Genomic DNA, 14,941 nt, shown 5'->3' with positions numbered 1-14,941 from the left:
TTCGAAATAAAAATCGCGATATTTGGCGATTTAATCTCGATTTTAACGACGATAATTGATCGCGATTTTATTGAAGAAAAAATTGCGAAGCATAGCGATTTAATTGCCATAAATTGCAATTTTTTTTTGATAATATTGCAATAAATTGCCACCGTTATAATCGCGATAATCAACCGATAAAATCGCTATTTATCGCGATCACTGCTACTTGGGAATGTCATTCTGATGTCGCTATCATGCCACAGTGATGTGACGCATGTAGCCTGTGACACATTACATTGCTATACAAAACTCATATCAGAGCCATTATGGCGTTAGAAGATGTCAAATGAGCCAATTTTACTGAGGGTTCACCTTGTGATTTTAAGTGGCTCAGAGGATATCGACGGTGTAACTATACCAAATCACGTATCTCGTTTGGAGTGTTAAGAAACCTCCGGCCCCATTTTATTTTTTTGAAGAACAAATCAGTATCATTCCTCTGAAGTTCCCACAGAACTTTTTTTACACAAAGAAGAAAAATCAAGGAGCTTTTCAAGAATTAAAGTTGAGTACTATTTCGTTTAAAAAGTAAAGTATTGCAGGAAGTCTGCGACGTCGCAAACCGAGGTAAGTACGTAGACTGGTAGTTTTACTGTCGATCTATGATGTTTAAATGGATTAGGTGCATCACAGACGTGCTTTAAAAAAATATAAGTAAAAAAACCGGCGCTCCGCTTCGCTCCGCGCCGGTTTTTGGGGGGCTTCGCCCCCCCAAGCCCCCCCAGGACTAGGGCTATTAACGTCTTTACAGATAATTTTGAAAATGGGAGTATAAACGAAAATTTAGATTTTTAAATTAAGAGAGGTGAAGAGTCTTAGAATTTTGGTGGTACATACATACATACATACATACATACATACATACATACATACATATATTATATATATTATATATATATGTCGCAGGCAATTAGTCAAATCAGGCATTTAGTCAAATGCCTAGGCAAATAGTCAAGAAATGTAAGAAACTAACGAAGTTTACTATTTGCCTAGGCATTTGACTAAATGCCTAGGCGCTTGATTAAATGCCTAGGCATTTTATTAAATGCCTGAGCATTTGACAAAATGCCGAGAGGTGATCAGGCACATAGTCAAATGAACGGACCGGGGCCAGAGAGTATTCTGACCGGGGCTGAGCGGAGTGCAATATACCATCCTCCATTCTTGCTAAATTAACGACTGAAGAAGATTTGGAAAACTTGCAGAACAAAGGGAATGAAGAAAGAAAACGCTCTAGGGATTCAAATGAGCCGGAACCATCGGATGCACCTGTAGAAAAAGCTGCTAGATTGGAAGATGACATAAATGATGTCCCTTGCTGTAACTGTCAGACAGGTGGTAAAACTGAACAGTGTTCGACATGTCCTAATGTCTGCCATGCACAATGTGGGCAAACTACCCTCGAGACGGCAAACATCCCCTACCTTCCTTTGTAACTTATGCCAGAATGAAATAGTAATTCGTCAGACACGTTCTGAAACTCATGAAAGGCAAAAAGATGCAGCAGCTGGCATGGCAGAATCAAGTGAAAAACTGTTTGATGATTTACAAATAGAAGACAAAGTTATTTTAGCCGTCCCAAAAGTCGATAGAGGGCCTCTTGATCATCAGAATGTACAAGGTTTCGTAACAGATATTCGTAACGGAGTTTACCAAGTCGGAACTATTGGTGGAATCATAAAAAATTGGTGCGCCAGACCTGACCTTCGACGAATCGACTGTGTTGATTTCGACTTTTCACAAATTCCGCGAGAAAAATTCATATCGATCCGTGAGGCGGTTGCAGCCGGCTCTATGTTTGGCGGCCAAGGTGTTATGAAGTGTTCCTGTAAGCCAAGCAAAAAACAATGTGGTACTCGACGTTGTCTGTGCTTCAAGAACAACGTCAAATGCTCCTCAAGATGCCACCATCAGCTTAGTTGCTCCAACAAATGACTTCGGTGAGTAAATTGTTCGTATTAATTGCTAATTTGACTATTTGCCTGATTTTTAACGAGTTTCACTATTTGCCTAAAGGCCATACGGCATTTAGTCAAATGCCTAGGCTCTTTATCAAATGCCTAGGCACTTTATCAACTGCCTAGGCGAATAGCCAAAGTGGGTTTTCGGTAAAATTTGACTATTTGCCTAGGCATTTGACTAAATGCCTGATTTGACTAATTGCCTGCGACATATACACATGAATTTGAATGGCATGTTTTCGTGATCTACGACCCGTGATCGGTGCTCTTCACAAGGTCTCGGGTCTGGGTCCGACATCATGGGAGAATGCAATAGTGTATTTTCTTCGGAAAATACACTAAAAAGCACTTGATCAACTTGAGAATACATCATTAAATTCACTTCAATTCGGGGAAACAGCTGCAGGAAAAAAAATATGTAAAAAAACCGAGACATTTGAAGCTAGACAACTCTATTTTCAATCCTTTAAAAACATAAAAACAATTACAGGTAAAAACTAACAAGAAGAAAAAACGAATTAAAATAATGTGAAACGGAGAGGAAAAAATAAGAAAAATGACAACAACATTTGAACCGTCGGCATACATGCATCCGATATTTTTTGGGGGAGGGAATAGGTTTGTGTCTTTTTTCCCTTTCTTTTCGTTAGTTTTGCACATGTTTTGCAAGAGAGTCATCGCACCTGGAATCAATCAGTTTTCATAAAATATTTCTCAACCGACTCAGAAATGTTTGAAACTGAGAGTAAATTTTCATTTAGGTGAATTGACCATAAAACGCATACCCAGCCGCAGCGTTACCACGTGATTCCGATACAAGGGAAAATAATATTAAGGCATTTAAACCATCAGTAAAATAAATAATTATGCCATAGAGGTGGGAACAACCAGGAATTCCAGCTCTTTGCGCAGTTTTTCAACACAATGAGACTCATTTTTGTTTTCGCTATCAAATGTTAATGGCTAAACCTTGGGGGCCTCAAATTGCACAATTTTCAATTTTAGACTGAAATTTGAAAAGGAATACATTTGTCATACATAAGAGTCACTCTCACAGTGCTCTCTGGCGCTCTGCGATGCCTAACCGCCACAAAAAGATCCTAGTTCCAACCACGACAACAATAAAGGGTTTCAATCATGAATTTTTCCTCCGAGTTGATATTTTTGTCGCCATCTTGATTACAATGTTCGACCCCACATTTGATTTTAACAAAAGAATGCTGGTATGGAATTTAAAAAAACGGCTTCCAGCAACAGTGAAAACGAAAAGGTAGATTTCGACTGAAAATTTCAGTGAAAATAGTTGTGCCTGACGAGCCTAATGGGTCGAAATATCAACCCTCTTTTGGACTTGAAACTTTCAGAATAAGGGGTGGTTTTAGAGGGTAGATGAATATGGGCTGTTTTGACAGGACGAGTCTATAGAGGTATCACCGCGGCCACGTTTGTACAAGTTTGAAAATCATTCCTTAATGACCTTGACAGGTTCTAGACTAAGGGATGAACCTATTTTCAACAAAAATGAAACCTGATCTAGACCTCATTGAAGTAAAAGAACCATGCTTAGTCTCATTTTGTAGCAGTATCGTATGGATAAAAAATAAAAGTTTCCGGTAAGTTCCGAAACGCGTCTCGCATAAGTAAAAATATCACTGCAAATGAGTACCGAAAAATATCATTTTTTATCACATTTGACTTGTGGCTTCCCCCCACGTAGTTTCTATCGTAAGGATAGTTCGAGAAAACCGGTCGGAAAGGCGCGTTAGATCCCACTTTTACAGCTACATATGTCGTGCCCTTTTGAAAGGCTATATTTTTTAACGAAGGGGCTTTTAGAGTCTAGACTGATGCTCTGTCGGCAAAAATTCTCGAAAATTACGAGTTCGCGTTGTGTGGAATAGGTAGATATTTCTTCGAAATCTGCCTAAAAAGTAAATGACTAAGCAACAATGGTTGCTCCAGATATCTTGAGTGGATACAAAGATGCTAGGTTGTGCCATCAAAGTGAGATATTTAATATGGGTTTACATGGGGAACAGTGCTTAATCTGGCAACAATAAATGAAGAGCACCCTGTGGGCCTCATTTTTGTTTTGAGCTTACAAATCGGATTCCACGCATCGGGCGGTAGGTAATGACGATTCGTCGAAAGTACTTTTTCCTATTTTCATGAAGTGAAAAATTCGCGTGGCTCATTCGCACACTGTCCTAGTAGCAGATTTATATCAAAAGAAATTTAACGAAAGTATACCACTCATATAATGGTTATATAACGGTTAAGTAACGGGATGTTCAAAAGAAACCACCGTCGTATAACCGTTATTTATCAAATAATTTTATAAATTGCGTGAATAACCTTCATAATTAGTTTATATAAAATTTATTTGTAAAATGTTTTATATAACCGTTATACTTCAGTTATACATTTTTTATATAAATACGCTCTTTATATATACATTTTATATAACCGTTATACTTTGATTATACATTCTTTATATAAATACGCTCTTTATGTAACGGTTATACTTCGTTTATATACTGTGAATTAAGCTCTGCTACTAGGGTGTTCCTATTTTTTTGTTTTGTTTTCCATTTAATCTCTTGCTTGCTGCTTCAGAAAAAGTGACCGGCTATATGCATTACTGTATCTTTTTGTGGTGTTATAATGTTAGGCCGCAAAAGGCTTTTTTATAGAAAGGGGTGTACGCGCACGGTGCACGCGCCGTTCTGAGCGGTTCAAAAACAGTTTTCCCCCCTATATTTCTCACGCTATGCTGCACGGAGAAAAAAACTTCGTGCGTAGGACCCGAAGTTGAGGTCATATGGATCTCTGAAGTTTTCGGATCACGCATCTAAAACTTGAGGTCCAGCTGCCGAAGTTTGGGTCAGACATCTAAGTACTTCGATATTTACCGAAGGGTTCGGGTCATACATCTGAAGTACTCTGGTGCATAGCGAAGTGCTTCAGATGTCTGACCCGAACTTCGGCAGCTCGACCTCAAGTTTTTGGATGCGTGATCAGAAAACTTCAGAGATCCATATGACCACAACTTCGGGTCCCATGCAGGGGGGCATTTTCTCCGTGTGAGAGGTCACGTCAAGGTCCAGTCGAACTCACACTCATTTATGGAAAAAATTTATAAGATGCCAGTCTAACGTCATCGCGACAACGTGACATCACTCTAACGTCAGCATGACGTCACTGATGACGTCACGTTACTGGCGTAAATAAAATGAATTCATTTATAAAGATGATGGTACATAATGCTGAACCACGAAGCAGGGCACGAAATTAAGCACCACAATACTACCGTACTTAGGTGAAACGCCGTATAAACGTTGCCAAATTCCCGTGGATAAATGAAAACTTTTCAGGGAGATCTTGGAATGTTTTTCCTCCAATTTTTCAGAGAATTTTATTCACGAGCAGATCTAAGATATCTGAAAACCTCAAGAGGAAAGATTCAAGACTTTCCTTAAAAATAAACATTTTACTGGAGAAAATTTGGCAACTCTCGAATGTTCATACGACGTTTTTCTTTAGCACGGCAGAATAAATCGACGGTGAAACTACCAGACCACATTTCGTTTTGCGGCGTTGCAGACTCCCTGTGATACTTTATTATTTAAATGGAAAACTGCTCAACGTCAATTCTTGAAAACCTCCCTGAGTTTTTTCTCTGTCCAAAAAAAACTGTGAACAGTGCAAGGAATGATACTGATTTGTTCTCCATCAAAAAATATAAAAAGGGGGTGGGAGATTTTTAAATACCGCAAACATGACAATCCTTTAACGCGAGAATAGCATCTATCACAAGTTTTACTAGCCATGAAAATTCGCCCCGACCCCCGACCCCCCTGAGCCCTTTTTCCGAGTAGTTGGACATTCGATCACTATAATGTAAATATCTTGGAGACTCCCAGGACAAAAATTATTTTGTCACAAAATCTTGCATGTCACCGGAGCGTGCCGTCATTTGCACATTAATAAATATATGGAGATGAAGCAATGATAAGGATCGATCATTTCTTTAAAAACGCATTTGACTGGGTCGTCAGTCCCATCGGGTGGAGGAAAGCGACAACCGTGCATCTCTTTTCACGACTTGACTCACTGAAATAGCAGAAGTTCATATTTGCTTCTAAAGAAGATTATCATTGTCGCAGTGGTCTAAAAAACTGCTTAAAGACTGTATAACTCGAGTTCCGAATCGCTATGAGCCCACTTGTGATTTTTGATGGTTTCGTTGCATATGAATTTCTCTGATGTTTTTGTTTTATTCTCTCTGATTGCACGAGTAATTACATCCTCTTTTTGGATATTCATGTAATAAACGATTATCATTTATTCTACCCCTGGTAAAAATTGGCGATAAGAGCTGTGTTTCAAAATACCATAGGAATTTTTATAGCCGGCTAAAGAAAGCTACAGAAAGTCATATAGCTGGCTGTAGAATGCGGAGAAAATCATACGGCCGGGCTATACGAAACGATAAAAAAGTATGCAGCCGGGCTATAGTTCCCATCGAAGGCTTTACACTTTATCGCCTGGCTGTTGCTTTTTCGCCATCGGCTATAAAAGGCTATAAGAAGTTGTGTAGAAATTCGTGTGCTTCGGAAATCATTAAGTTCGATACAGAACCACCTTAATATTTACAAAACACACATTATATTTTCTTTTGATACATATTTTTTTTTCATCAATTAAAATGAGAATAATCCATACAGGATGTGCAAACATTTCAAAATCATGAGTTGAATAACGCTGACTCCGCCAGATTAAATAGTAGAGCCTGACATAAAGCGGAGCGGCGACGCACTGGCGCCTACAAACCTAACAGGGATACTTCACGCATTGCGCAACGCGTGAAGTATCCCTGTTAGGTTTGTAGGCGCCAATGCGCGTTTTGCGATGGCTGCCCGCCTGCCGCGCCGCAGCGTGCCACGGCGCTTGAAGCAACTATTTCACACCAGAGGTTTTGCACAGTATCATACGAGACTGAAGGCACTGTAATATATTAGGAATGGCAGGCATCCATCAAAAGTACGGAGATTTTCTCGCAGAATAAACCAAGATACTACGGCCCAAAAAGAGAGCAGTTGTTCAAAAACTCACTAAGTCCTAGCATTCGTAATTAGTAACGTTTAGCATACACTTTATCGCCTGGCTGTGAGCTGCTCAATCACCATCGGCTATAAAAGGCTATAAGAAATTGTGTAGCCGGCTATAGAAGCTATTGGGAATCTTAGAGCATGCTGTAGGTCATGGTATTTTGAAACACAGATTCTACTGCCAATTTTTACAATACGAGTGGGCAGGCCCGCCACAAGGGGGGGGGGGATACTGGGTCCTTGGTACCGGGGCCCGGGCCCTGGAGGGGCCCGTGACGCAGGTGACAAACCACTACGAATTCATGTGTAACCCTTGTCTCGTAGGGAAAAGTGAAAAAATTACCCTAAAAATTCCGCAAAAGGTGAATAAAGTTTCAAAAACACGCTAGGGCACTATAAAATTTTTCTTACTTTTTTAGAGATTTTCAAGAATTTGAGTATATGTAGAATGATATTTTTAGCAACTGTGTTTCATTTTCTTCCGTTGTCGGATGCTAAGAGGCTCCTTTCTGGGCATCCTCGACTTCAATGGCTTAACTCCCTTGCCATAGACGTACGAAAGGGGAGTCCAGGGGGGCCCGGCTCCCCATAGAATTGAAAATTATCATCTGCCCCCTCAAAAAAAATTTATAGATGTTTTGAATGCAACAATTCGAAAATTTTTGGTGCTGAAAGTAAACAAAAAGGCGTAATTATTCTGCAGAAATTGATGGAAAATCCCCATCATAAGAGCTTCATAATGCGTCCAAATAGATTTAAAATTTCAAAAATTTCCCGGGGGAGGCCCCTCGGACCCCCCCCCTCCCTGTGCTAGGGGCCCGGGCCAGAAAATTGGTACCAGGGCCCGAGATGGGATGTGGCGGGCCTGCGAGTGGGTACATCGACCTGGTATAACAAGTTCCTGCGATTTATTACGGCAAATCGGTAGATTTTCGGGATGTAGATTGCTTACTTTCAATTCATGAATGAATAAAGCATGGACATGAACTTCTTTGCATGGAAAGACGTATAAAATAACAAAATCAAGACAAATTTAACGCAATTGCATTTATATCGAGTCAATTTCTTTTCAATATTACAACGCGATTTATAATACCGGTGATTTGGTTATTTTAGCCCCAAAATACCTTTAAATCGACTTTATCTTTCAGGAGTTCGACAGAATTTTTCTTTTCCTCGCTTAAATTATTCCGTAGCACTTTTCTTCAAGAATCTGATAAGATTTTGCTTGATGCCGCAATCACACGCTGAATTTAGCAGCTAAATGTGGAAGTCAACAGTCATCGCCCAACGGCTGAAATTTAGCAAATTCGAGTTATTTTCATCCAGATGTGTATCAAATCTACTCGAATAGTTCAGAAAAATTCAACATTAGTCCGATGGTTGCTGAATTTTGCGCGTCACGCGCAAAATTCAGGCATCGGACCGATGACTTCCACATTCAAGCCACATTCAGCTCCTTTAAGCCCTGGATATAGACGATCAAATTCCCGAACAAATCCGATCAAAGTAGCATCAAAGTGTCGGGAGTCATCAGTCTTAAACACATTAATTTGCTTCATTTTAAAATATAAACTTGGCAAAAATGTTTCCTGTGGCAGGAAATGATGATGGTGGCACTCCGTTCTGATCTTACTTTGAACAAAAAAGTGCGGCCCGTCAAAATTTGATGGTAAGTGGTGACCACCAGTCATCAGCATGTCTACTTTGATCGGAATTGGTTCGGAATTTGATTGTCTATCCATGCAGGGCTTATTTCAGCGTGTGATCGCGGCATGAGGCAGATCAAGAAACTTCAACTCGTTCGAATGGCTTTCTACATTCGCAATACACGGTTTCGTCATGGTGCGTCGTTGACCTCGCAGTGATGGATCGTGAACTCTCTTGTTGTGCTGCTTGTCTATTTTGAAATCTCTGTAAATGAAAACTAATGGGGCTGATATGTGCGGGTTAACGACGCGCTTCATCAACACGGTATTGCGTTGGAGTTCACCGCTTGTTTTTATTCACAGCCTGTACCCCGTGTTTTTGCTGCAATTTCATTTTTAAGCGTGCCACTAGGGCTCGCTTTTTGAAATCACTCGGATGTACCATAGTACAGCACACCGATCAACCAATGCTATTCAACGGGCCGTCCAAATATTTTTTTCCTCAGACCCGTTTTCTTGTCTTTGAACCATTATACTGTCAAGCCCTGATGGTCTCTTACCAAAAAACCGACTGAACTGCTAATTGGGAACCCTTGAGAACATTTTCCTGTCAAAACCGTATTATTTCATTTGACAAAAACCTCATAGAAGCTTTCTTACGCTCGGAGGACTCAACTCTAGAACCTTCTTTCCCGCCAAAACTGTTCAGCCAATGAGCGTCTTGCACTGCAAGTGCAATCAGTGATGAGCCTCGTGACTCTTTATACCATGTACTAACCGTGGCCCCTGCAGAAATCCACTCAAACCACTGCAGTTATCTCCCGATACAGCTTTGGGTGTCAGGTTTCGAGCAAGGCAATAAAAGACGGCGAGGAGAGGGTCGCCTCGTCGAACCTATTATCTTCCACGCCCGATTAACCATTCACCGTGACGCCAGGATCCACCAAATTTTCACAAAAATTGTTTTCCGTCTATTTAGCGAGTTTTTCCTTACTTTCCGTTAAAGTACAAATAAAAAGAGACCTCATTTGTAAAAATCGGCCGAATAGGAGAGAAGTTACAGTTCGAAATCCAAAGAGATTAACTCAGCGCGATTTCGATGCACGGCAGTTCGCCCAAATCACGGTCGTACGAAATGCCGCATATCAGCTTAAAATCAAGATAATTGGACGGAATCTTTAAAATCAATTTACATTCAACGTTCATGAATCAATATTTTCTCCCAAATTTAGCAAAAAGTACCAATTGATGCAAATAACAAAGACGTGAAAATAGTAGGTATGTGTCCAACATTTTAGTTATTCGGCACGCTTTTCCAACATATTCATGTTGGACTTTTCTGCTTGTTTTCGTTTGCAGAGATGGTGATGCTTCGGATGAGCTTGTACATGATCGGGAAGCTCGTAATCACGATGTCGTTCACGGTCATCTACGTCTTCACAATTGAGATGTTTCCAACAGAGCTCCGTAATTCCTTGCTCGGCACTTGTTCAATGCTCGGTCGCGTTGGATCTATGATTGCACCGCAAACTCCGCTTCTCGTACGTTAATTTTTTGTCATATGGAATTTTCCTCTCGTAGAATGTGAGTTGACCGGTCCCTCCAATCACAGAGTGGGTCTCTTGCACGCAAGAGATACGGAAAACTGAAATCACATTTTAAGAGTAAAGCTCGTAAATCACGCAGGGCTCATTAGAGTCCCTTCATGGGTGGTTTCACGACAACTGGAATAGTTTTGTCGCCGTAACAGACGACACATTTTTCGGACATATTTTTATTGGTAATGGTAATCACTCGAATTTTTTTGCATTGATCTACACAGGGTCTCGTATCATAACGCTTTTCAATGATTTATCGCTCTACTTTTCAATTTTATTATATAAATGTCCGATAATGTGCTGTCTGTTACGCTGACTTTTTACCGCGGAACAAAAATTAAAAGCACATTCTCGAAATTTACTTAATATTAATTGAGGAGTAGAGCAATAAATCGCATTAGAAAGCGTTATTATATGTAACCTTTTGCAGATTACTGTTAAAAAATTCGAGTGATTATCATTTATGATGGACTAACTATAGGGTCCCACGTGGGTTGCCAATAGTTAGTTAGTGCATTACTTACCTCCTTCGTTCATTGCAACCAACCGCTTCCATCAATCAACTTAATTTCCTTTTTGTTTTCTTACAAAATATGACGTCCATTGAATCACCTTAATGGAGATGTTGCATTTGTGAGGAATTTGCGATTTGACCATCGATTCTTATGTAAAAGTTTGCGAGAAACACGATGGTGCCACTGGTTTTCTCTGAAATCATTTCCCAAGCTCAAAAAAGGCTCTCAAAGTGAGGCCAAAATGGAGGGGATATCCCACGCTATCGTGAGAGTACACCTCTACATGAAGACAAACTCTCTATGCAAAGAAAGGGACGGGGCTGCCACTTTATTTGAGGACTCTAAGACTGAAAACACGGCATCCCTGCTAATGTAATTGCTCCCTATGTTTTGCATGGAGAGTTCGTCTTGATGTAGAGGTGGACTCTCAGGATAGCGTGGGATATCCCCTCCATTTTTGCCTCAACTTGAGAGCTTTTCTTGAGCTTGGGAGTTGATTTCAGAGAAAAGCAGTAGCACCATCGTGTTTCTCGCGAACTTTTACACAAGAATCAACAGTCAAATCGCAAATTCCTCACACATGCAACACCTCCATTTCTAGCACCTCAAGGAAAATCTTGGTAAAATATTTCCTTTTTTTCGCAGGCAACGTATTTCGGAACTCAGGTGCCAATATTGTTATTCGCCGCAGTGGCACTGACGGCTGGCGCCTTGGCGTCGCTGTTCCCGGAAACTCTTCACCGGAAACTGCCGGACACAGTAGAGGATGCCCAGAACATGGACAAGTAACTACAGAACGTGCCAGATGCGATCAATTGCAAGGAGAAAAGGAAATGTCGGTTACGCGAATCGATAAGTTCAAGAGGTGCTTTTCGGTTCAAAGGAATCAGCTATGAATCGAGCGAACCGACTTCTTCAGTGGGTCAGTTGCGCTGGTCACAGAATCGTGTTCTGATGATTGATTCTTGTAGATTAGCAAAAAATAATAATATCCGTTCGGACCGCAACTATTAATCGTTCAATATTAATCGAGATATCGTTCTTTGAAAAGTCGGGTTTTTGACGTCATCCGCCGCGGTAGTGACACCCTTGGTTTATTCCACCTTGCTTTCGTCCGCGTTTTACGCAGAGTAACCAGTGCTGATGTGTGTCCCCCTGACTGATAAAACCAAGGCGGAAGAAACCAAGGGTGTCACCACCGCGGTGGATGACGTCAAAAACCCGACTTCTCAAAGGACAACATCTCGCTTGATACTGAACATAGAAAGTTGCGGTTTGGACTGATCCTAATATTTTTAGCTAATCTACAAGAATCAACCATCAAAATAAAATTCTGTGACCAGTGCAACTGACCTATTGATAGAATTGAAAGCTTAGTTCCACGAACTGAATAAGTCTGGTTCATGTGCAACTTGTTCCGGATTGAATGGAGTTTTTTGGATCGGTGAACGGAGACCTCGTGCCGTTGAACAAACCAGTGGCGTGGCGTGCTTTGCGATAAATATCGACGGTGAAATTACCAAACCACGTATCTCGTTTGCGGTGTTTAAAAATCTACGCTCACATTTTATTTTTTTGAAATAGACCAAATCAATATCATTCCTTGAAATTTTCACAGAATTTTCTTCGCACGAAGAGGAAAAATCACAGAAATTCTCAAGACTGGGCATATAGTAGTTTTTCATTGAAAAAATAAAGTATGACAGGAAGTCTGCGACGTCGCAAACCGAGATACGTGGTTTCGTAGTTTCACCATCGATATATTGATCTACCATTTAAACCTATGGAGAATGATCGATGAAGCTGGTGTTCGCAACGAACACCTTCTAAATCGATTCTTTACCATAGCTTCAAATGGGTATACATCGATAATCGATCTTTCACGACTCGGTACTGCCTAAGTATGATGCAAGCAAGCGTTCCGTTATACTCTTTGCGAGTTATCAAGCTCCTCGCACATGAAGACGTGAGTGAAGAGTAAAACGAAATAAAATGGAACTTTAGCGCGACCTAAAAATGCAACGGGGCTTTTAGCACGATTGCTGAAGGGGAACAATACGTCTGAGCAGTTTGCTTTTTTAGTTTGCTCCGAGAAGTGGCGTGAAAGATACTTTATTTTTGTTTCCAACCGCGGCATCTGTTTTAAATTCACTTCGACGGCGTAAGTCCGCAATCACATATCGACGGTGAAACTACCAAACCACGTATCTCGGTTTGCGACGTCGCAGACTTCCTGTCATACTTTATTTCTTAAATGAAAAACTACTTAACACCCAGTCTTGAAAATTTCTGTGATTTTTCCTATTTGTGCGGAGAAATTTCCGTGAAAATTTCAAGGAATGATATTGATTTGGTCTACTTCAAAAAAATAAAATGTGAGCGTAGATTTTTAAACACCGCAAACGAGATACGTGGTTTGATAGTTTCACCGTCGATATGTCGTTTGCGGTGCTTGAAAATCTCCGCTTCTATGTTATTTTTTTAAAAGAGAACAAATTGATATCATTCCATGAAGTTTTTGCAGAATTTTCCTCGCACAGAGAAGAAAAATCATGGCAGTTTTAAAAAATTGCCGTTGAGTAGTTTTCCGTTCAAAAAATAAAGTATGACAGGTAGTCTATGACGTCGCAAACCGAGTTGTGTGATTGCCGACTTACACCGTCGACTTGCTCAATAGCATACTTTTTAGCGCAGACTTGTTTCACTCACGCCTCGCCACTGAAACAGACCTTCGATTTACCAAACTGAACTTCGTCTCTTTTAGCTGAAGAAATGGGTTCGCCCGACTGCGGGTTCAGCTTGAAGAAGAGAAAAGCATTATTTTTCTATTTTTTATTTACTTATTTTTTGTCAGTTTCTTTATTGCTGATTAAGGGCGTGTACAATTTTGTACAACTCAATTGTAAAAACTAAACAATACATTTTATGAACAAGTACAACTACTCGCATCATATTTTTTTTTGCTCCGTTTAATTCGTCCACATTCGATAAGCGTTAAAAAAATCTACTTGATAGTTTGACCATTTTAAGCTCAGAAATGACGTATCAAAATTTTAGGTGATTTGGTCTGTAATCAACTTTCTTTGAAAGAGAGACTTCAAATTCTCGTTACCTCCGTTTGGACTGAAATATTTTGGGTTTACCTAACGACTTATAGTCAACTAGGGGCCTGTGGCCGCTACGCGGCCGCCAACCACTGACGAAAAACTGCACGTAAAAAATTTTAGAACAATTATGTTTAAGTTATTTAAAGAATTATACGTGTATTCAAAAACCGATGGGTGCACGACTGCACGCAAAATGAAGCGTATTTTTCTTTGATTGCAACGTTTTGCAGCTATTTTATGATTTATTTTTAATCAGTGTTTTTAAAAAGCTACACAAAATCTTTCTAGAGAGTCTCCGCGAATTTCCCTAAATAATTTCTAATAAATCGAAAACCATTTTGACGCAACATTTTCGTCCGTTCTGTTTTTTTTTTCTTCCTTTTTTTTATTATTATTACCATTGTCTTGCCGGACGTCCATGCACGCTTTATACACGAATTCTCCAAGGCTGAAATCATCAAAATTGCAGGACAACGACGCACAGAAGAACGAGCAAACGGGCGGAGGCGGACACGAAATTTGCAAATAAAAATGGCACATTTTGATGTTTGATTCATCTCAGTAGATGAGGTTCAATATTATGAGGGATATTTAATGATGGGAAAGTTAACAGAAGTCAGGAAAATCTCCACGATCCTTCGAGGATTGCAAACCCGCGTTGTACACTGGTTGGATATTGTGTACACCGCACCGCTGCTGGTGGTAGACTTGACACCGAGAAATTAAAAATAAAGCGCGCACTGTATATGTATTCCCACAGTCTCGTATGCGCTAATATGCGTTTCATACCACCTGACCATCACTGCTCTGCGTTAGACGCAATGCGAGAAGTATCCATGCAGCCTCGTAGGCGCTAATATGCGCGTCACGCCGACTGCACCATTTGGCGCAATGCGTGAAGTATTCCTACAGTCTTGCAGGCGCTAATGAGCGTTTAACGCCGCACCGGCCGCCCAGT

The 14,941-nt window shown here is 40.3% G+C and overlaps 1 protein-coding gene across 2 annotated transcripts in view; it reads left to right on the top strand.

The window, feature by feature from the left end:
* The window catches only part of LOC109035877 (organic cation transporter protein), a 58,008-nt gene extending 44,193 nt beyond the window's left edge, over positions 1-13,815 (top strand). The window contains exons 10-11 of one of the 2 annotated variants that reach the window (XM_072305562.1): positions 10,123-10,304; positions 11,522-11,668. In XM_072305562.1, the coding sequence (XP_072161663.1) occupies positions 10,123-10,304; positions 11,522-11,665 (326 nt within the window). In that variant the 3' untranslated portion in view covers positions 11,666-11,668. Of the gene's footprint in view, positions 1-10,122; positions 10,305-11,521 lie in introns of both variants that reach the window. The other variant, XM_072305563.1, reaches the window with a different exon arrangement.
* The last annotated feature ends 1,126 nt before the right edge of the window (positions 13,816-14,941 follow it).

Source organism: Bemisia tabaci, chromosome 10 (assembly GCF_918797505.1).
Source record: "Bemisia tabaci chromosome 10, PGI_BMITA_v3".
NCBI lineage: Eukaryota > Metazoa > Arthropoda > Insecta > Hemiptera > Aleyrodidae > Bemisia > Bemisia tabaci.
The sequence above is the reverse complement of the archived record's forward strand: the minus strand, read 5'-3'. Positions and strand labels throughout refer to the sequence as shown.